The sequence below is a fragment of the Malurus melanocephalus genome, unplaced genomic scaffold (assembly GCF_030028575.1).
Source record: "Malurus melanocephalus ecotype Western Australia unplaced genomic scaffold, MMel_1.1 scaffold_172, whole genome shotgun sequence".
In the NCBI taxonomy this organism is placed as follows: Eukaryota; Metazoa; Chordata; class Aves; order Passeriformes; family Maluridae; genus Malurus; species Malurus melanocephalus.
Genome location: NW_026623404.1, coordinates 1,231,715 through 1,253,271, shown reverse-complemented (window position 1 = coordinate 1,253,271; position 21,557 = coordinate 1,231,715). Strand labels below are relative to the sequence as shown.

General features: G+C 41.0%; 1 protein-coding gene across 2 annotated transcripts in view; it reads right to left on the bottom strand.

The window, feature by feature from the left end:
- Positions 1 to 7,878: 7,878 nt before the first annotated feature.
- Positions 7,879 to 21,557, bottom strand: part of ELMOD1 (ELMO domain containing 1) — a 43,359-nt gene continuing 29,680 nt past the window's right edge. The window contains exons 6-12 of one of the 2 annotated variants that reach the window (XM_057372486.1): positions 19,345 to 19,474; positions 16,137 to 16,270; positions 14,868 to 14,936; positions 14,532 to 14,555; positions 12,417 to 12,467; positions 10,805 to 10,938; positions 7,879 to 9,987 (exon numbers count right to left, since the gene is read on the bottom strand). In XM_057372486.1, coding sequence (XP_057228469.1) covers positions 9,815 to 9,987; positions 10,805 to 10,938; positions 12,417 to 12,467; positions 14,532 to 14,555; positions 14,868 to 14,936; positions 16,137 to 16,270; positions 19,345 to 19,474 — 715 coding nt within the window. In that variant the 3' untranslated portion in view covers positions 7,879 to 9,814. The remainder of the gene's footprint in view (positions 9,988 to 10,804; positions 10,939 to 12,416; positions 12,468 to 14,531; positions 14,556 to 14,867; positions 14,937 to 16,136; positions 16,271 to 19,344; positions 19,475 to 21,557) is intronic. The other variant, XM_057372487.1, reaches the window with a different exon arrangement.

Genomic DNA, 21,557 nt, shown 5'->3' with positions numbered 1-21,557 from the left:
TAAAATTATTAAAATTATTAAAATGATAACATTTTTAACTTGAGAAGAAATAAGCAGACTAGATCCCTCTTTCTTAAAAAAAAGAGCATGGAAAATGCTTGCCTCGGGGAAGACAAATGCTAGACTGATTTTATTTCCTCCAGGCTGCTCCTGTCTCTTTGGGATCTCTCAGGTCTTGAAGTTCAGAATCCTTGGCAGACTTTCCCCAAGGTGAGAGAATTCACAACAGCCAACCCCTATTCAGGGAACTATTCATAAAATAGAATCATAAATTATCTCAAGTTGGAAGGGGACAAATAAGGATCAAGTCAAACACCCTGCTCCTCACAGCAACACATAAAATTAAACCATATGGCCAAGACTGCTGTCCAGATGCTCCTTGAGCTCTGACAGTCAAACTGAGTGAAAAATCACCCAGCACAGCTCCAAAGCCCTGAAGGTGCATGGCCTCAACATGATTGCCAAAGTCGGAATTCCGTCAAAAACTCAGCTATAATTTACCTAATTTGATTAACAGGGCTTTCTTGCGAAGCTATTGTTCCAGCACTCACTGTCAGCAAAGGGCTGTAACACGGGAATTGCCAGGAGCTGGCGGAGAGGGTTGTTTTTTTGGCTCGGTGTATTCAGTAGCCCTGGCGCTGTCCAGGGTGCTGAAGCCGCCCGGCGGCTCTGTCCAGGGGCAGAGGGATGGGAGGGACCCTGGAACGGGGAAACAGGGTTGTCCGAAACCTCTGGATGTTTTTGATAACAAGACGAGAAATCTCGTACTTTTACCTCAGAAAGGTTCTTGGTTATTACACAGAGGGGTCAGCTGGAAGGTAATKAATCATACAACCGCTTGAGTTGGAAGGGATCCACAAAGATCATGAAAGTCCAACTGCTGTCCCTGCACAGGACAACCCCAAGAATCACACCATTCTCAGGTACCTGAGAGCCCTTCTTGAGCTCTGCCAGGCTTGGTGCTGTGACCACTTCCCTGGGGAGCCTGTTCCAGGGCTCTCCCCTTTCTGGGTAAAKAACCTTTTCCTAATATCCAATCTAAACCTCCCTGGACACAACCTCAGGCCATTCCCTTGTATTCTGTCACTGCTCACCACAGAGATGAGATCAGTGCCTTCCTCTCCTCTTCCCCTCATGACGAAGCTGGAACTGCAGTGAGGTCTCCCCTCAGTCTCCTCTTCCCCAGGCTGAACATTCCATGTGACCTCAGCCATTCCTCATACGGCTTCCCCTCTAGACTTTTGACCATGGTAATGGCCCTTCACTCACCATAATGTGAGACTATTCATATAATTATTGGCACTTATGGCTTTGAAATTGTTTTTGTGGTTGTTTGTTTTTGTTTATTTTGTCTTATGATTTCAAATTCGTTGTATAGTCAGACATCAGTGGTGAAGGCTTAGGTTGTATCGGCCTTGTGAGAAGTTTTGAAGGGAGAGAGACACTTTGGTTTTGAGGAGAAAATAAGGCAGGTGAAAAAATAGGCAAGGAGGCAAAACCTGAAGGTGGAAATGGTATGATGGTTAACTAATTTGAAACCAGAAAAAGTGCCAGTCATTAAAGAGAGGAAGCTGCCCCCGCTGCCACAGGCCTCTGAATTTCTGCATTTAGATGGTGAAATTGTGATTTAGCCCCAGATGGCAACTCAGCACCACCCAGGCACTCCCTCATCCCCCAACAGTGGGGTGGAGGAGGGAATCAGAAGGGTAAAAGTAAGAAAACTCGTGTGCTGAGATAAAGACAATTTAATAGGTAAACAAAAGCTTCATATAGAAACAAACAAAAAAAAGAATTAATTCACCATGGGCAAGTAGGTGCTCAGCCATCTTCAGGAAAGCAATGAATCATCACATATAATGGTTATTTGGGAAAGCAAACACCATCCCCAGCATCCCCACTTCTTCCTTCTCSCAGCTTTATATATTGAGTATGATTCTATATAGTCTGGAATACCCCTTTGATCCCAACTCTGTCCCCTTCCAACTTCTTGTGCACACCCAGCTTACTCACTGCTGGGTTGGTGTAAGCCCTACTCCAAAATAACAAAAATATCTCTGTATTATCAACACTGTTTCCACTGTTTCCAGCTGTGATCCAAACCACAGTCCCAGAGKAGCTACCATGAAGGAAATTACCTCAGCCAAAACCAGCACAGAGGTTGCCTAAAGATCAGATTTCAAGTGTTGCAGGATGAGGATGATGATGATGATGTGATAGCTTTAAACAAGATGAGACACTGTGTTCCATGCTGAGTGTATATATATGTATATATATATGTATATGTATGGAATAACATAAAATTCAGCTGTGTCATGGAAGTGGCTGCTACAGTAGTTGAGACAAAACAGTGAATTCATACCCAAAATTCATCTTCACCAAATATAAACCAAAATACTCCATTCTCAAAGAGTATCCTACCTGTGTTTTGAAGAAAGCTTGCTCATGACTGAAGCAGAAAGGAGAGCATGGAAATTCAGGCCTCTCCCATGCACTAGCATAATTAAAAACTAGAAATCCTGGCTGGAGTGTGGCTGCTGGGACTCAGTCACATGACAGCAGTTAGCTGAGATACACTGATATTATGTGGCCTTGTTAACAAAGAAGTTTCTCTCTCTAAACCACAATATTTTTCCCATTACAGTGTTTGTTACAGAGAATTTAATATGAAGAAAATGAAAAATATTGCAACTGCTTTGATCCCTAGAGCAGCAGTGAGCTGAAGTATTCTGGAATTAACTCCTGGCACAGGGCAAGGCTGATGTCAAAGTCCCACTGCTTGTGCAGGTGATGCAGCACTCCACAGCCCTCAGCTGCCATGGGTATTTCAGGCTTATCTTTTTCCTACATAGGTTCATGGTCTTGTGAACGTTTTTGCTTGTGCTTATCTCCCTCTCTGAAGTTTAGGAGCTTGATATACTGATTAAATTTTTGGTAGCATCAAGATGACCTAACCCAAATAACATAGGCTGCRTTGCCTCCCACAGTGCTCTGTCCCWCAGGCAATTGTCTTTGAGGAAGAGCGTCTCTAATTCTCAGCAGTCAGATATCTAGGAGCTGTCATTTCTCTGCTTAAAAAATAATGGAGTAGAGCAGTGACACAGAAGTTAATCATCATTATGTACAAGATTCATAGGAATTTCTTATCCATAATAAAAGTAAGAGGATCACAAAAGACAGCCATGTTTAAACGTGTTATTCTCTATTCTTAACTTGCACCTATAAATGCAAATTAAAGTGCCAGCATCTCTCTCTAAWTTGCAGTTCAGACAGCTCCAAAATGCACATTCCCACCACCCCTCTGTATCTTTTGGATCTCTACTGGAATTAGAAATTAGCTTAGTGCTCCAAGAGCACTGGAATTTCACATAATGAGAAAGTCCATGGCAAGCTTTTAAAAGGGTGTCTAAGGATGTGAATGTTTAATCTACCTCCTAATACGAGGACACTCTCACCAATGATCAAGGAAGGCTTTCTGACCCTGTCACTGTTTCCAGATGAGAAATCATCTACACCTGGTGAGCTAACACAAATWGTTCTTCAAAACCCACTGGCCTGTGGAACTGCAYRAGGCCCATTGTGTAAGAAGGAGAACTGGAAAGCAACCAGACCCAGTTCTGCCAACTTTTACAAGTCCACCGACCATTCAGGTATGACTTTGGGATGGCTGGCCACCAGGGACCACCAARGAGACCCCCAGCACARAAGAACATGCAATAAATTAGCTAGAGAAGCCCTGTGTTATCCATGCAGCCACAGGCTCCTGTCCCTTTCCCACAGCCCTCAARAAAGGCACAAAGCAGTTGCAGATGGCATCCTTGAGACAGCCGAGCTTGGAACAGCCATCCTGCCCCTGGTGTCACAGGGGCCCCCTGCAAGCTGGGCCAGGACATGGCAGGGGGAAGGGGATCAGCAGCTCAGAACATTTCAGAGCAGCCTGTCCAGACTTCTGYTCCCACTGTTCTTTTTCTGCTCTTTTTGGCCACAGAGCTTTGGAGAAGAGACACTTCGTCCTCTGGAAAATGGCTTGGTGACAAATGGGTGACAAGGACCAGCGGGGACAGAGGCATGGAAACCGGAGGCAAAGTGTGTGTCCGTTGGCTGAAATTCAAACCAACCAGCCAATGTGGATGGAAAACCGGGAGAAAGTGAAAAGCCAAATGGTGGCTTAGTCACAGCAGCTTAAAAGAACTTGTGAGACCATCCAGAGACAAATCAGCGTCACAAATTTGCCTGTTAAAGAGAGACAGCAAACTGCATCCTTGGGTCTTCTGCATGCTGCCCCTTTGGCATTGCCCATCCAGGTTTCACAGGCTGATGTGCCCAGAAGCATTTTCTAACTGTGGGAAACACTATCTTGTCTCTGAGCCATGACCAAGGACCTCACTTTGGCCCCAACCTCCCTTCATGGCTTCACATCTCAGCTATGTCTGCATCTTACTGACACTTCCTGTCTCTTTTGAGAATTCCATACTTTCTTCTCATCCATGTGGTGGGCACCAGGAATCACAGAATGATAGAATGGACTGGATTGGAAGGGACCTTCAAGATCACCTGGTTCTAATCCTTCTGCCCTGGTTGCTCAGAGCCCCATCCAACCAAGCCGTAAACACTTCCAGGGATGGGACACTTACAACTTCTCTTGGCAACCTGACCCAACCTGTAGTCCTTACTACCCTCACAGTAAAGAATTTCTTTCTAATATCTAGTCTAAACCTGCCCTCTTTTAGTTTTAAACATTCCTCCTTGTCCTGCCACTCCATGCTCTTGTAAATAGTCCCTCTCCATCTTTCTTCAGTACATTCAGGTACTGAAAGGCTGCAGTTAGATCACCTCAAGCCTTCTCTTTTCCAGGATGAACAATCTGGATTCTCTCAGCTTTTTCTCATAGTAGAGGTGCTCCATCCCTTTATAATCACCTTGTCATCCTTCATCTGACCTCACTCCCACACGCCCATGTTCTCCCTGCCTGGAGGACCCCAGAGCTGGATGCAGTGCTCTAGATGAGGTCTCATATGTCTGTCCCCATTCCCAGTGTCACAGTGCCACATCCCATTGTCCATGGGTTAGCCTTATCACAGTCACTTCCATGTGCCTTCATTGCTTACACTTTCAGCTGGACAATGCTGCCTGTAAACATAGAACAGGCATCCCTCATGTCCCTTTTTTCCAGCTCCTCTTGTGCTGCTGTGCTTTGCTGAGCTGTCAGCTGTGCTGGTGTGTGCTGGCTCTGTGCTCCCCCTCATTCCAGGCTCTTTGGGGAATGCATCACCTATAGTTTGGACAGTCCTTTGGCACAGAGAAGCCCAGGCCTAGCAATGCGACAGCACAAGGAACCAGCCCTCTGCCCTTCCTCATTCAGAGCTAAGCTGCTGTACCCAGTTCTTGCTTGGAGGTTTCAGAGCTAAATCTCCTTTCTAATTATAGTTCTATATAGAGTAGAACAGTTTGCTTTGCTAGAATAAGGAATGACCTGATTTCTATGTGCGCTGCTCACAGGGRAAAGCACAAAGCCAGCCCTGATATSTTCTTATAGGATCTGGTAGGAAGAGTCCTGTCTAATCTTTGGCAAGTCCTACAGAAAACCTGCRCTGCCACAAACTAAGGAAAAGAATGAAAAATTAATTTCCTTATCCGWTTCAGGATTGTTTTCTGCAAAACATCCATTTTAATAATTAATGTGATTTTTAGCTGCACAGCGCTGCAGATCCAAGAGTACAGGCGGGAGCCCTACTTTTTTCCTCAGTGTAGCCTRGAGGATTCATTAGTGCAAAATTTGRGCTCCCATTGGATCAAGTTCCAAAYGAGGAGTGAGAGCTGGAAATCAGGATGGTTAACAAGATTCAAAGTAGAAAATCACAAGTCCAGAGGAGTCTTCCTGTGGTGCCAAAATGGTCATATTTAGTGATGATGTCAAGCAATATCCCACAAGGGGACAACCCTGCCATGCTGGTCACTCCTGTGGAAGGGTCAAAAATCTCCAATCACATTCTGACAACAATGGACAAGTCAGCAAACGATGTATTAAAAACTAACCACAAATCATGCCAAAGGGAGGGATTAAGAAGGAAATGATGATCGCTCATAATGGAAGCCAATGTGTTCATGATGCTACCAGTGATTCTGTGGGCCAGGAGCAGCAGGTCTCGGTTTATTAACCTGAGCCATCAGCACTCTGTTCACATACATCCTRTTCCACCTAACAGCACTTATTTCAGCTGGGGACATGCTGAAAATGCCCTGCTTGCAGCCAAGTGTTTCAGTCTGCTAAGTCATCACCAGCCCTCTGTGCCCCACAGGACACACAGCGGGCATAGGTGCTTTTAAAGACTGCTCTKTCATTAAAAAAGACAATAAATAAATCTCCTTTGCCCTCTACGTGACAGTAAATTTTTTGATCCAACTTCAGTGCTGCTCCAGAAAACAGCCAGGAGATAAAATTCATATAAATAAGATCGACCTTGTTTGCTTCTAAAAATAGTACATAAAAACACCACCAGTGCAAGCRTTTGAAAAAGTACCTTCCAAAAGAGTCAATTAGAACCACAACAAAAATATTTCTCCTTCCCTCAAAGGAGAAAGAAAAGCTACAAGCCAAACAGTGCCAGGAAGCTGGAGTAGCACTTGCTATCCTCCTCTGGGCTGCARTCCATCCCCCAGGCACAGATCCTGTTGGCTCTCACAGCCCCAGCTCCACAGATGCTGGAGGAGCACCAACGTTGCTGAAGACAAGTCAGTGTCCACCTAAGTTGTTGACAGAGCCCTGGTAACAATTTAAATACACATTAGCTGGGAAAAGAAAGGTTTGTGCCATGGGACGTGCCTGAATCTGCAGCAGAGACAARTACAGGCCACTCTTAAAATTATGCATACAGAATTAAAGAGCTCCAGTACTACCTAGACCTTTTTTCCTTGGCTTTAAATAGATCAGGGTAAATATTTCTGAATTTTAACACATACAACCTCCCAATATTGTACTTTCATCAATTATATTTTCAGCTGCTGACCCAAAGCAATACATATTCTGCATAACTTCAGACTGTCTTGAATAACTTCAACTGTCTTGAATGTTAAACAGTAAATTAGGAGCTTACACTTACAACATGGCTGTTTTTAAAACAACACCTGGGCTGTGTGGCATTGCCAGTGTAAATTATTTGCATGAGAAAAATTGCCTGCTAAGAAAGAAAGGTGGTATTTACTTCACAGGCTGGGCAAGAAGCACTTGCTGCCCAAGATGCAYATGACCAGGCACAAGCCTGTGAGATGGCTGGTGAAATGCAACAGCCATGAAGCTGTGGAAAGATTTTTGAAAGATCCAACTTAAATCTTCTCTATACTAAACTAACCCAAATTCTGCGCCCTGCACTGACTATAAACACTGATTCTTCATTGAAACTTTTTATACTTCTTTTTTCCTTCTTTTCTTTCATTTTCTCCTCCCTAGGGAAAGCAGGATCCAGTTGCTCACAGGTCAGTTTGGATTTGTACTAAGTGACAGTGTAAATTCTAATTTGCTGAAGAAAAGCTTAGGTTTGTGTAAGAGGTAAGAGGTCATTCCTGGGGAGGAATGAAGGCAGTGCCAGACAAGATATCCTTCCTCAGCCACTTTTAGGCAGTCACCAGGGAAATTCTCTGCCTCAGGTTTGACACGAATTTTGGGAACAAGCATGTCACAGGACAAAGCTGAAGCACAAGGAGGCAGGATGAAAAGATTTGAAGACACCAGCATGCAAGGGCTCCACAGGASAAGGCATTTCACACTTAGCTTCATTAAATCCATCTTCTTGCAAGACAGGAGAAATAATCACCCAGACCAGTTAGATTATAGTGATACAATCTGACACAGAGCCAGATGACATTTTTTGATCTTATTTGAAGTTGACACCTTGAGACAAGGCATAACTTAGAGGATCAGAGCAGTAAGGAGGAAGCAGAAATCTTCCCTCCCTCCCCCGCAACTCCATCAACTCCATTGCAGAGTGTYAAAAATAAACCAGTGTAACCTAATAAATTGCAGAAGGTATCTAAGTCAGAGTGGGGCAAGGAAAGAAAGTGAGAGCCAAAAACTTGCAACAATGAAAATTGGAAGCCTAATTTAGAAGCTTCAAGAGTGACAGGAAAAAGTCCTTGAGACCTAATGACTACAAATAACCACTTCCCAAAATCAATGGTATYAAGTCAAACATACATAGATTTATTCCTTGTATTTTCATGCAAAATATGCAAATGTGAGTATTTCCAGTTCCATATTTCCAAATTCCTTGGAGAAGACTAATTATTCCAACACCCACAGAATTTTGCTGGTTAACTCCACAATGAGTGCAGGTTTCCAGCCTTGTAGTGAAGTCCTGACCCCCAGCTTACATTTTAGCAAATAAATGAGAGGGCTTAAACCCAAGGAGTTTGCCAAGAAGTTGAAGTACTCCCACTTATTTTATTWTTTTTAAATATAGTGATGGCCCAAGCAGTAATTACAATCATAAAAAACACCTTATCTGAGGAAGTTCTGATCACACTTCAGAYTTGGGAATATCACAGAGCTATTACATCCCATTTTACCTGATCCWTTAAGTAAAATATTTTTCATGTGTATTACTGCATATTCAAAAATAAAACCCACAGTGCTTCAGTTTAGAATGATGTATAATTTATTCATATAATTCACAAGTAGTTGGACACTACTCAATTTAATCTCCATATGCAAGTGATTTACACAAACATATAATACTAAAATTGATTGCTTAGAAGGTAAAAAATACCATGGGTATGAAATGCCATGGTAGATTTGCTCAGTATACTACACAATCTTAGTGTCAAACACTTTCAGTCATGTATGGTTTTAGAAAAAAGGCAGTTTGCCATTTCAATTTTTTTTAAATAAATACTCTGGTAAACAGAAGCATTTTTTTTTAAACCTTCTCATCAATTATTTCTCCCATATCTTAGGAACTGAAGTGACAACCAAAGCAATATTTTCAACAGTTCAAAGAAAAGCTATGTATTTTTGCTTCCCTGAATTCACCAAGCACCACGTGACCAAATCATGTTGCCTTCCAATGTGTGACACAAAACATTAACCTCTGTATATCCAAAGGAATGTGCAGGAATCTAGACCATGCCTCAGCATGGTGATGTTGGTGACAACAGCCCGATGTTGTAATTTTTGGCCCCTGCCAGTATCTGGTAGATGTGAGTGTGTTCACAGTTCACCGTRTCAGCATCACCAGACCATTTGCTATCCGTGCATCTGATCAAAATTCTGCATAAACTCCTCTCACTGAAACTCGCATCTCATAAGCCTCATTAATTTTGCATTAAGCATATAATGGCTGCATGGAGAAAATTSGACTTTAATGTGTTTGCCTGCATTAGATTAAGTTACATTATCTTCTAGATGAGGTCCAAACATGTATTTTGCTTGAAATGCCAGTAGTTATCTTAAAACATAYCAAGAAGTTAAAAAGCTTTCACAATACAAGATCCAGCTACTTATTCCACATATACAAAAACACCGCTAGAGAAATACAATTCAATTGTCAATGCTGAATTATGAGGAAAGTCTAAAAAAATAGAAAAACTCTGATATCTGGACATCAATTCAGAAGGTAACACTGCATAATGAGGCAATATGAGCACCCATTTAAAATGAAAAAGCCCCAACAAGAGAAGCATGAGGGGATCATGTGACAAAAATCGATGAACACTGCGCCAAGAACATGCACACGATTGCCATGGTCATTCAGTATGCTAGTGATTGCCTAAGTGATCTAAACCAGGAGTGAGACAGTGTTTCCAAATAAAATCCACTGAGTAACTACATATTGATCAAACTTTCTGATGCAGCAAAATGAGGACACAAAGCCATCTCTGGGTTCTGGAGCTGTCTCAAGATACGCTTGTAAAATTTCTCTCTCACACGATTGAATTCCATTATGTCCARCGGATCCTCATCAATCCAGAACTTGTGGAATTCATGCATTAAGTAGCCTACAAAATAATAAAAAAGGAAGAATAGATAAATGCAGCATGTAAAAATAACATATGAAATTAGAAAGTAGCCAAATTATGATTTGCACAGAAAATCCCACAGAAAATCACTGAGGTCTGATACCTGATGACACTGTGCAGGAACAAGACTAAACATATTTTGGACAACCCCAAAATTGGATGAATAATACACACACTGGCAAAACTTCTCACAATAAACACAAGAAGTTACTAGTCATCTTGACATATGACTCACAAATTGAAAAATTAAACCAGGGAGTATAAAAACARCGAAAGATGTTGCTGGTGCTTGTTATCAGCTCCTTGCCTACACACTGAAAAATACTAGAATTGTTACTCCCACTGTGCAGGGATGAGCAGCAGGATGCTGTAGAAGGGATGCTTGAAAGAAAGAGTTGTCAAAGAATTGTTTTGATGGGGGAGCTGCAACTCTGCTGAAGGATGAAGCATAACATTTGCAAGTATCACACGACAGTTGGACTTAAGGGGAAGCAATATTCAGACACTCMTTAAAGCACATTTGCTTTCTTCTTATTATTTAAAAACCAGGAAGGTCACTTGTAAAGGCATTTGGTGCATGTTTTTTGTTTGTATTTCTTTGTTTGTTTAACACCTTGGTTTGGTAGTGGCCTCCATCACTGCTAATCCAAGGATCCTAAAGACAGGACAGCAAGACTAGCATTACAGCCTCTGCTCTGTGTCAGCAGATTTTATACTATGGGTAGCACAAAAAATGTTAGCAGAGTACCAATTATGCATTTCCACCCCTCGCCCCACACTCACATCCAGCACTTACAGAACGTCTGCTGAAAGTGAGTGAGTGTTGGTGCTTCTGGAGCAACGTTGTAGAAATGRGTCTTCAGAGCCCCACTCACCAGCAGGTTGTATGCAAGGTCTGTGATATTAATGCCCACGATAGCAAAGGAGTAGCTGTAAGAAAAAGYAGCAACTGTTGTTGAGAGCTCACCYTCTTTCAGCACATTTTAAGAAAYACTGATGACCCTGACACTGCAGATTTCATGCGTTACTGAGGTGTATTAATTCTCTCCTTTGTGAGTTTCCAAGGTGTGTGTGGGGTGGAAAGCAAGAAAAACATTTATCCTGCATGCTTTGTACAGCATTTCCCTTGGGAAATACACGGTTACAGTAAAAACTGGGGTTTCATCATTGTGTCAACTTTTCAGTGGAACAGCACTGATTAATTTCTACAAAATAAGAACAAGCACAGTCGTCCCTGTGCTGCTGCAGTTGCCTCTGAARCAGGGCAAGGACTCCACACGGTGGCCATGGCTGCAGGGTGACCCATCATTTACTATTTTTAACTGCTGGAGTTCCCACTGGAACTCATTACCCATAGTTAGGAACATCAGGTTTCAACAACCTGTCCTATAAAGAGATTCATATGGCTAAAAAGCTTGTGGAAAAGATCCAGTTGAGTCACCTCCTGTTTCTTCCTAAAACTAAACTAGATACACAGGCCAGAAAACAGGCAAAAACCTAAATCAGCGCATGCTGAAAACAGAAAAAAAAATCAAACTCATTAAGAAAACCTGTCCTGCTAAGAGATACCAACAAATGAAGCACATTTAGGCACAACTAAACTCAGAAACTGGAAGTTAATTTGTGAGGCTGGAGCATAAAGAACTTGCCATTTCTAGCAGTGACTATTTCCCAAGAAAGCACATAAAGATTCATATGGACATTCAGTGATAAAAATAAACTTATATGGATATTCAGTGATTGGATTCTTTTTCTCAGCTAAAGACAGCTGTCTTGTCTAGACTGTCCTGGGTATTTTTTCAACTACTTCTACCAAGCAAACCAAAATATTTTCTTTAATTTTTTTTGGCATTTCAGGAAAAAAAAAAAAGTCCAAAAGTTACCGTCATCATGATGCCTAATGGCAAGTTGCACAGAAAAATTAAATACCTGAGTAAAATCTTGTATTACAGATTTTTAGACACATTCAGAAGGAACACCCAGTTCCATAGTCATGAATAATGCAGCTATACCCACTGCTTAAGAAGAAAAAGCCCTCACTCTTATTTCTTCCCTATTATGTTTTTCTAAAAGCAGTTCTGAACCTGGCTTTGACAGCAAGAAGTGAGATTTGATATGTCATGTGCTAAGAAGAATTAAACAGATATTAATCACCACACTATATATAGCACACAGAGAAAGTCTCTCCTTGTGACGAAAATTTCGGGTTATTTTTTTCAAATGTAACTTGAACTGTTTCTCCTTGTAATCTTTGATCAAAACCAAGGTATGGTAAGAAAGCAGATGTTCATRTGCTTACAGAGGTTTCCTTTAAAAAGTAACCCAGAAACACCTTTTCCTCCTCAAATATRCAGCATCATTGTTACCAGCTGTGTTTGTAGCAAATTAAAAAAGATCTTTAGACTTACCCAATTGCCTTATCAAACTTTTTCTTCTCCCATTCAGCTTTGCTAAGTTGGCTGAGAAAAAAAAAATAATTAAAATCCACATATTGCCAAGCRTTACTAACTGACAAATCCTTTTTTTAACTTCTCTGATATTATAAAATTGACTGAACATGGCATTTTATCTTCTTTTATATAGCTAGTCCCATTTAACACTGCTTCTGCTTGAAYGGATTGATATAAACAGACTTGAAATGGGTAACTGGCTTTAGAGCATTGTCAATAAACTTGTCTCACCGTTACAAAATGCACCTATGCCAACGCTCCCAGCAAAAGTTGTTCTCTAAAYTGACCACAAAAATTATCTGCTTCAGCTAAGCTCAAGCTGCACAAAAATTTGAAATTACAACTAATCAAAGATGGCTTTAGCTTTTTGTGTTTTCAGAGATATACCTGATACTCATCACTGGAGGCATGGTTCACCTGAGGCAGCAAACACGAAAACAGTCCTCTGACAGCAAGCTTTTTTGACCAGCCAAATTAGAAATCACTCAACAGTCAAAGACAAGGAACAGTGTTTCCTATAATTTGGCACAATAATGCAGTGCTTTTCAAGGACACAGAAGACGCCTCCCTTAAAATAAAATTAGTTAGGGAACGGATTGATTTTAAACGAAGTTTCAGCTCTTCAGTGATTTTAAAGAGCTGTGTGATCCAACCAGTCAGCCAACATCCCACTAGCCAGGYTTGAGTCTACTGAAATGAGCAAGTTTAGCAGAAATAATTGCCTGCATTTATAACCAGCTAAAGGCAGGCACGGAACCGACCCTGACCAGGGGGCTACAGCCTTGACACGGCTCTGGGAGTTTTGCCTTGGTAAGGCAAATCAGAGTTTGCAAGGTTTAGGTCCCAAATTAWAGACAGCTATGTGTGAGAGCACTATTCTTGGACTGTACTTGAACTTCAATAAGTATATATTACACTAAAAACAATTCCCAGAGCTTCATGTAAATATAGTATATAAAAATTGTTGTCATTAAGTACTTAAGATGCCAATAAGTTCACATCCATTGCCATCTCAGTATTACTAGGTGGTATGCATGAGGACAAAATTTCAGCTCCTAAATAGCTTAGCATATAGGAATACACTATTCTTTGCTCATCCCCTAAAATCTGAACCATCTTTGTAGGCTCTGGTACAACAACAGTTAGAAAACCTCAAGTAAAGAGTGAAWAATAAAGGTGGCACACATGGGATGTGGGCAGGTGAAACAGTTCAACTGAGACAGAAAATCCATTGATCACATTCCCATCAGAAAACAGCACAGCTGCTAAGCAACCACACCAGAGAGATCACCATGGGCACCACCTGCAGCATCCATCTTCTACTGAATGCTCTGTCAAGGCATGGAAATTGCACATGCTCACACAGCACTCCAGGACTGCCCTTGGTAATCAAACATGCAAACGAAGAACATCAATATGGTCCAAGGGCTTTTTGTCACAGAATTACCATTATGAACTCAACAACAACAACAAAAAAAAAAAACCCAACCAAAAAACCAAACCAAAAACAAACCCTGAGGAGATCAAAAGCTTCAGGATTTAGGTGTGAAACTGCTTTATGGATATCTAACATTACTGGCAGAAGAAAAATGTCTTTTAAGGCAACTGATTTCTATGTAACTAGGCTAAGAATCCTCTATCCCACCAATAATTATGGAGTAAGTCTCTTATTGACAAATTACCCACAACAGAGTGTGTGACACTTGAAGGTACCTGATCTCTCAACAGTCAGGACAATGGAGTAGCCAGATTGGAACCATCATTAGTCAATGTAGACAGGGTGTGTGACTATAAATAAAGGGGTTTTTCAGCTCTGCTAACAAATATTTGGCCTAGACTACTTATGATTATCAAGTCAGTCACTTTAACTACATCAGGCAACGCAAATTTCACTTTTGATACATAAACATGCTCATATATACCACCCCCAGCTATGTTTGGGTCAATTTTAAAGAAAAGAATGTGGAACTCTTGATGCTGCAACAAAGACTAAGTTTATAACACACCAAACTGTGGTTTGATCTTTATTTACAAGTAGTGTCTCAGAAAACTTAGAAAAAAGAAAAAAAATACCTTAGTTCCTTCTTAGTGACTTCCCTTTATTACGAAAAAACACAAACAAATGAAAAGAATGGTAAATAAAAATACAGAAATCACTTGAAATCAGAAATGAAAACATTTAACACTAAATTGTGTTAGATGTTAATTATTTCCAAGATTTAGAATACAAGTTTGCCTCTTGCACTAGATCAAAGTGCAAAGTGCTTTCAGGATCAGTACATTAAAACAGACAGCATATGGCAATACCCAAAGACAGGCGCAACAAGGAGGAAAAAACCCCARCTTCCTTCCTCAAACAGAGCCAGCAGAGTGCTCTCTCAAGTTATTGTTTCTGGTCTCAAGCATTACCTGTATTTAGGGTGAAGAGAATCAGTGAGAACTTGCTGAGCTATCTCAGTATCCCATTCAGCAAAATACCTGTGGATATATATGTTTAGAGTGAATTATTAAAGAAACACAGCAAAAAAAGCATCTGAAGTCCTACTAAGCTGTCCATACACACCCTTTAAAAAGTCACTGCATGTGTTACACAGTATGAGTAGGGTTTGATGTGTTAAACTCATTAAGCTGCCCCAGACCCCCAAACTAAAAGATTAAAGCAGCCTCAAACTACAAGYGCACTCCCATGTGAGTTTAGTGATTGTGCATTACCAGAGTCTCCTTTCCAGCCACCCTACASAAAATCAGCTGCTGTTCACTAGAGCCAGTCTGGCACTGAGCTCAAGAGAAAGCAGTTCAGGCTTCTTGATCTGGCAGATTCATTAAGCAAGGTAAGAGTCATCACAGAACACTAAGAAATTAAATACATGGGGGGGATTAATTTCAAATGGAAGTCGAAAGCCGGAGTCAAGAGTCCAGATCGTCAGCTGAGATTTACTAGAGAACAACATACGGACAGAGGATGATTTATGTCCTTTAATCTGTAGAAGTGGAAAATTTTTCTTTTTCACCTCGTAAGAAGTTTTTTACCAAATGTTTCTAAGTTATATAACTACRTGCAGCAAATACAAAGGCCAGAGAAAATAAAGGCATTAGTCAATTCCCAAATTACAGAGCACAGCTATGGCATTAATACCTGGTGTGTGTGAGTTAGAAGGAARAAGTGATGCAAAACCACTGTTTAATTTTGAGTATTGACAGAAATTGGAGTAGAAGTCAGACTACAGAAGTCTGCCATTARTGACTGCATTTCAAGTGTTTTGCTTAAGAATTCAGCATGAAATTCCCAAAGAAAGCAGCTGAGCATAACGTAACTCTCCCACCCTACATACTTCCAGGGCATTTTGTTTAAGGAGATCTAGATACTGGTGAAAATATACTTTACAGTTTCCTTCWCGTAGGAAGAGAGTGCTAACTTACTGTGTCACAGAGAAACTAAAAAAAGGGCTTAGCAAGTGGTATTACATGGTTGAATTAGGAATACTGAAAGACAGGAGACGCCTTTGAGAAGAGAAGCCCTCCAAAAATTTAGCTAGAAAATAAATTCTTTCATTTGCTTAATATGAAGTCCCTAGCATTTTTATAAATTAGTCCCACAGATTTGCTAAAATCTGTAAGTAATGCTGYTTTTCATGACTTCAGACACACATAAACCCATCTCCAGAGGAACATACTTACACCAAGTTATATAAGCCCAGGAGACCCATTCCTCTAAAGTCTGTTTTAGGATCATCACCTTGGAAACCAATTTCGCACCATTGCTTCGAAATCCGGGCTTTCAGTGGTGAATTGGGTTTCAAACATTTCCACAACTAGGAAGATTAGAAGTAAAACACAATCAAGCTTCCACACAATATGGCTTTCGTTTTTCTGTTTTTAAACCAAGCTAAGTTCTGATCACTGAACAGATCGCTGCAGTAAYATCACTGCATTGCTATCCCAGCAACCCAAACACAAAATCAAATAASTTCCTCTTTCTGTGTGTGTGTAAAATCCCAAACCACTCTGAAGTACTGCAGACGTTTCAGCCCTACAAGGCCCTTCTGACCTTATCACAGCTGCTCTAACATCTCACATAAAGACTTGTTTTGCTCATGCTTTGTGCATCGCAATGGTGTCTGCCTCCATAAGTGCAGAGACAGGAATGGGCTGGAATTTGGTTGTAAATCACTGACAGAGCAGCAGAGCAGCTTTGAGTCCCTGAGGCTCTGCAGCAATCTTTTCTCTGGCATCTTTTGCAAGTCTCTGGAAAGGTTATAAATCAAGAGCGCTGACTTGGCTACCACGGTGTTGAAAAGCAAACCAGRGAACATTAAAAAGAAAAAATCCATACAAGGATAGCATGTGCATGRTCATATTTAACTAAGGGAAGAATGATTAATTGATCTCACATAAAAAAAAAATCCCAAACCAAAGTGATTTAACAAATCAGATAATCAGCTGGAATAAATCCATTTAACTGCAATGGTCCAGTGAATTTAGTGCCTAAATATTGTGTTGCAGCCTGAACTGACATATGTCAAATACACACCCTTATGCACACCTGATGTGCCACATCACAAACTCACCCTTTCTGAAGTGTATTAAGAAACCAGAATTTAGAATTAAGAGAGTGTATTAATAACCAACCATGAGCTGGTGAGTCTGGCCTCAAGAAAAGCACGTAGTCAAAGCCTACCCAAGGGAAAGAGCTGTATGCTCATTTCCCAAACAAAAACAGAAATTGTTTTAATTTTAGCAATTCTAACTGCATTTAAAATGAAGTGCCCAAGGAAAATTAAAACTTTAATGATTTCACTTTGTAATGACTACATAAAGCATCATTGTTTAAACCAATGTTCATCCATCAACAGTAAATACAGCATTAATCATTAGTTCAATCACATTAAGTTAATCTTTCTCTCWTTCATAAAGTACTCTCCTGGTAAACATGAATAAATGATAGCMATTAGAAACTTGAATTACCCATTGCAGAGATCACTCAGCAGAGTAMCTAGAAGGAATAAAAACCAACCAGCCTATTCTTCCACAGTGAGGGCTGCAAAATGAATTAAACCCTTGGACAAATTTCCATTTGATGTTGCGAAAGCAGAACATCTGCTGTAAACAAGTGCTAATACTTAGGTGAAACTGATACTTTTTTTCAACATTATGAGTTTGCATAATGTKGCATAAGCTGCACTGTTTAATCTCTCCTCAGACAAATGCTCAGTTTCCATTCTGTTTTTATGCTCATGCAATTATGTTTCTAAAGCATTTACATGACTACATATCATTGCTGACATGATTCTCAGGACGTTGTCCTCAAAGGCTGGGTGGCCRGGGAAGAGACTACAGCCAGCTCCTTGGTCCTTCTCACCTACGATCCCACTCTCAGACCCAGCTTCTTTTTCTCTGGGCAATGTAGATGCCCAGGGTATTTAGGGATGCTTTCCTGGAGCCAAAGGCCCTCATTAACCTGCAGTGAGGTGCCTGGTATTTTCAGGGACAAATACTGTAAGCTGGCACCGGCATTTCTCACCTCCATGACACAGGCTTCCTCAGTGGGTAAATCTGAGTGTCCCCTCAGTTAAAACTCACTCTACTCCCATAAATTTGTGCATTTACACAGGGGCAGGACTTGAACAGGAGGAGTCCATCTGCCCAAATCGATGTGATGGTTAGCACACTCCTTCAGAGCAGCTCTGGATTTTGACCATTCCTTGGTGAGATTCCCACCTCCCAGCAGTGGGCAAACCTTAAAGACAGCTTTCCAGACAACAACAGGAACCCTGACCATTTGAGGCATTTTTAGAAATAGTTAGTTGCATCTGACAGTGCTTCTATACTATGCCTATTGGGATTTTTGGAAGACCAAGTAACTACAGTAAAATTTCCAAAAGCTGTCACTATAACTTGTGGAAAACCTTACACTGCAGGATAGAGCCTTGTCTCAAGGAAGATAGTGTCATGTGGTATTGTTTAAGTTTTCAATATTTTTGTTTTAAATAATTGAAAAAGAATCCCCCCAACCAAACAAATAATATGTTTTTATAAGAACACTGAAAATTCTCTAAGAAGGCATTTTACTTATAGCTAATAAGCTCACTATCACTTAATCTATGTTTCTTGGCATTTCTCTGAAGCATCTTGCACTAGCTATGGTTAAAAACAGGATCATGACCAAGACTTGCTATTAGACTGTTTTCCAGAGCCTTTATTCATTCCTCAATTTCTTTCTAATATAAGAACTCTCTAGATCTTCCTCTGCTTGTGGCTTCAAGATTAAAAAATAATGCTTTTATTATTTTCTTCGGTGCAAGGCTTTCCTGAAAGTATGAAGGAAGTAAGACCCAATTGGTATGGCTTTCACAACTCTGCATGTATTATTTAAAGAATAGTTTCATTTTGTTTTCATTTGAAAATATATTTGGTAACTATAAACAGATAGTCATCAACTCCCACCTTTACATTCTGCACAATAAAAAAAGATGTTTGCCATTGGTATACACAGACATTGCCCTCAAAGATACAAGCAATTGAAGAAATAAATGTGTAATTTGGTAAATAGAGAAAAATACTCCTCTTGTGTTGGAGAAGGGTGCACTGAAGTAGGACACAAAGCTGTTTTTCCAGAGCTCACTGCAGATACCAGCTCTGTGCTCTAAAAGCTGTGTATCCAGTGCCTAGATAAAGTCCAGCCAATGGAAATGCATTTCTCAACCAGGGAATGAGCTGCTTGCTTGGCAGGTGTTACACCCAGACCAGATTATAATGCTGTGTAGTCTTATCTCAAAACAGGTACACAATGGAGGAAGGTGACAACAGCTCTTGACATTYCATGAACCAGGCTGTTGGGAGCTGGCATGAATGAAGGATGCCCTTTAAGTAGCTCTTCAGGGCCTACCTTCAGCAGCATTTCCTCGTGTTGTGGGTTCTCTGAATCGTACGGCTCTCGGCGCAGCTTCTCGACCTCTGCAATGAGATTTCTGTACCCCACAATCTGCAGCAGGCATGCCTGAAGAGATACTCCCAACCTGAGAGTGGAGGCAGTGACATAATCCAACTCAATCATGTGTAGCCATGAAACAGCGCTACAACGTATGCACACACACAATTCATTCACATCCATGAATTCATAGTCTAAYGCTTCAATTGCAATGGGAAAATTTCTAAGAGATCAATATTACATTAAACAAGGCATTGTGAAATGCCTAGTATCATTTAGTGTCTTACCTAGATGGAAATATTTGGGATTTTCTTGACACTGTGAGCAGTGATTTTTCACACTGAAATCACRTTATAACTATACACAGCAGCATTGAATGCCTATAACAAGTACATTACTGAATCTTTCTCCTCGTTCCAATGACAGCTTCTCAAACAATTCCCTGGGATCAGAGATGTGGATTTGAAAAGGGCTGAGGGGGAAGAGAAAACTCAGCAAAAAGCTAAAAATAAAATTTTGCTTCTGTGCAACAAAAGCTAGCATARAGAAGCCAAAACCCTGAAGTAATACAGTTTCAAAGATCTGCCTCCAGGCAGATTTTGCTTTTGTCTCATGCAAAGAATCATCATAGCRGTTCTCTATTCATTAAAATGCAGATTTTTTGTGTTTCCTTTTTTACATTTCCRAATGCATCATCAACAAAACTAAAAACAACACACATGAAGTAACTACCCTCAAAAAAACTCAAACCAAGCTTTAAAAAAAACACTAGAAAACCCCATACTGACCAACAGCTTTACATTAAGATTTTATAATACAAAATGCAAGTCATGCTGAATGCAACTGCCATGCTCATAGAAATATTTGCTTTTACATGGGAATAAGCCCTTTAATATTTAATAGTGTCTAAAATYATTTGAGTACCCTAGTATGAATTTGTAGGGCAAGCTAAGTGTGCACTCTTATTCCTCTATGAAACACAGGCTGCACTGATATTAAGCTGCACAGGTTCCTCATCTGTCGTGTTTGATATACTGAAACATTTGGTTTACTTTGTGATACTCTTAAGTTTTCTGAACAGAAGGATTTTCACATTTTTTGCTTATCTTTTAAGGGAGGTCCTGCTTGTCTAAATTAATCTCCTTCTATGGCAAGGTGACCTGCCTAGCAGATGAGGGAAAGGATGTGGATGTTGTCTACCTGAACTTTTCTAAGGCCTTTGACGCTGTTTCTCTCAGCATTCTCTGGAGAAGCCGGGTGCTCATGGCTTGTGTGGGTGCMMTGTTCACTGGGTAAAAAGTTGTCTGGATGGCCAAGCCCAAGGAGTGGTGGGGAATGGAGCTACGTCCAGCTGGGGGCTGAACACCGGTGGCGTTCCCCAGGGCTCTGTTTGGGACCAGTTCTGTTTAATATCTTTATCARTGRTCTGGGCTCTCTGAGGGGACCAAGTGCATCCTCAGTCAGTTTGCAGCTGATACCAAGYTGGGTGGGAGTGTTGATCTGCTGGAGGGCAGGAAGGCCCTGCAGAGGAATACAGGCCAGTTGGATCCATGGACCAAGGCCAATTGGATGAGATTCAACAAGGTAAAGGCTCCCCACTACTGGAAGAGACATTGAGGGGCTGGAGCGTGTCCAGAGAAGGGCAGCGGAGCTGGGGAAGGGTCTGGAGCACAAGTGCTGTGAGGAGCAGCTGAGGGAGCTGGGGGTGTTTGGCCTGGAGGAAAGGAGGCTCAGGGGGGACCTTGTCACTCTCTACAACTGCCTGAAAGGAGGGTGCACCCAGGTGGGGTCAGACTCTTCTCCCAGGTAACAAGTTCCAGGATGAGAGGAAATGGCCTCAGGCTGACCCAGAAAAAGGTTGACTTGGATATTAGGGAGAATTTYTTCACTAAAAGGTTTCTCAAGCCCTGAAACAGCCTGCCCAGGGAAGTAGTAGTCACCATACCTGGAGGTATTTGAAAGGTGTGCAGATGTGGCTCTTATGGACATGGATTAGCGGTGGATTTGACAGTGATATGTTAACTGTTGGACTTGAGGATTCTAAAGCTTTTCTAACCTAAATGATTCCATGGCTAATCTACATAATCAGAGATGTCAGCATTAGTCCATTTCTCATGCTGCAATTTATCCCATTTGAGGCTATAACCCTTTCAGACAGAAAAAAATCCACA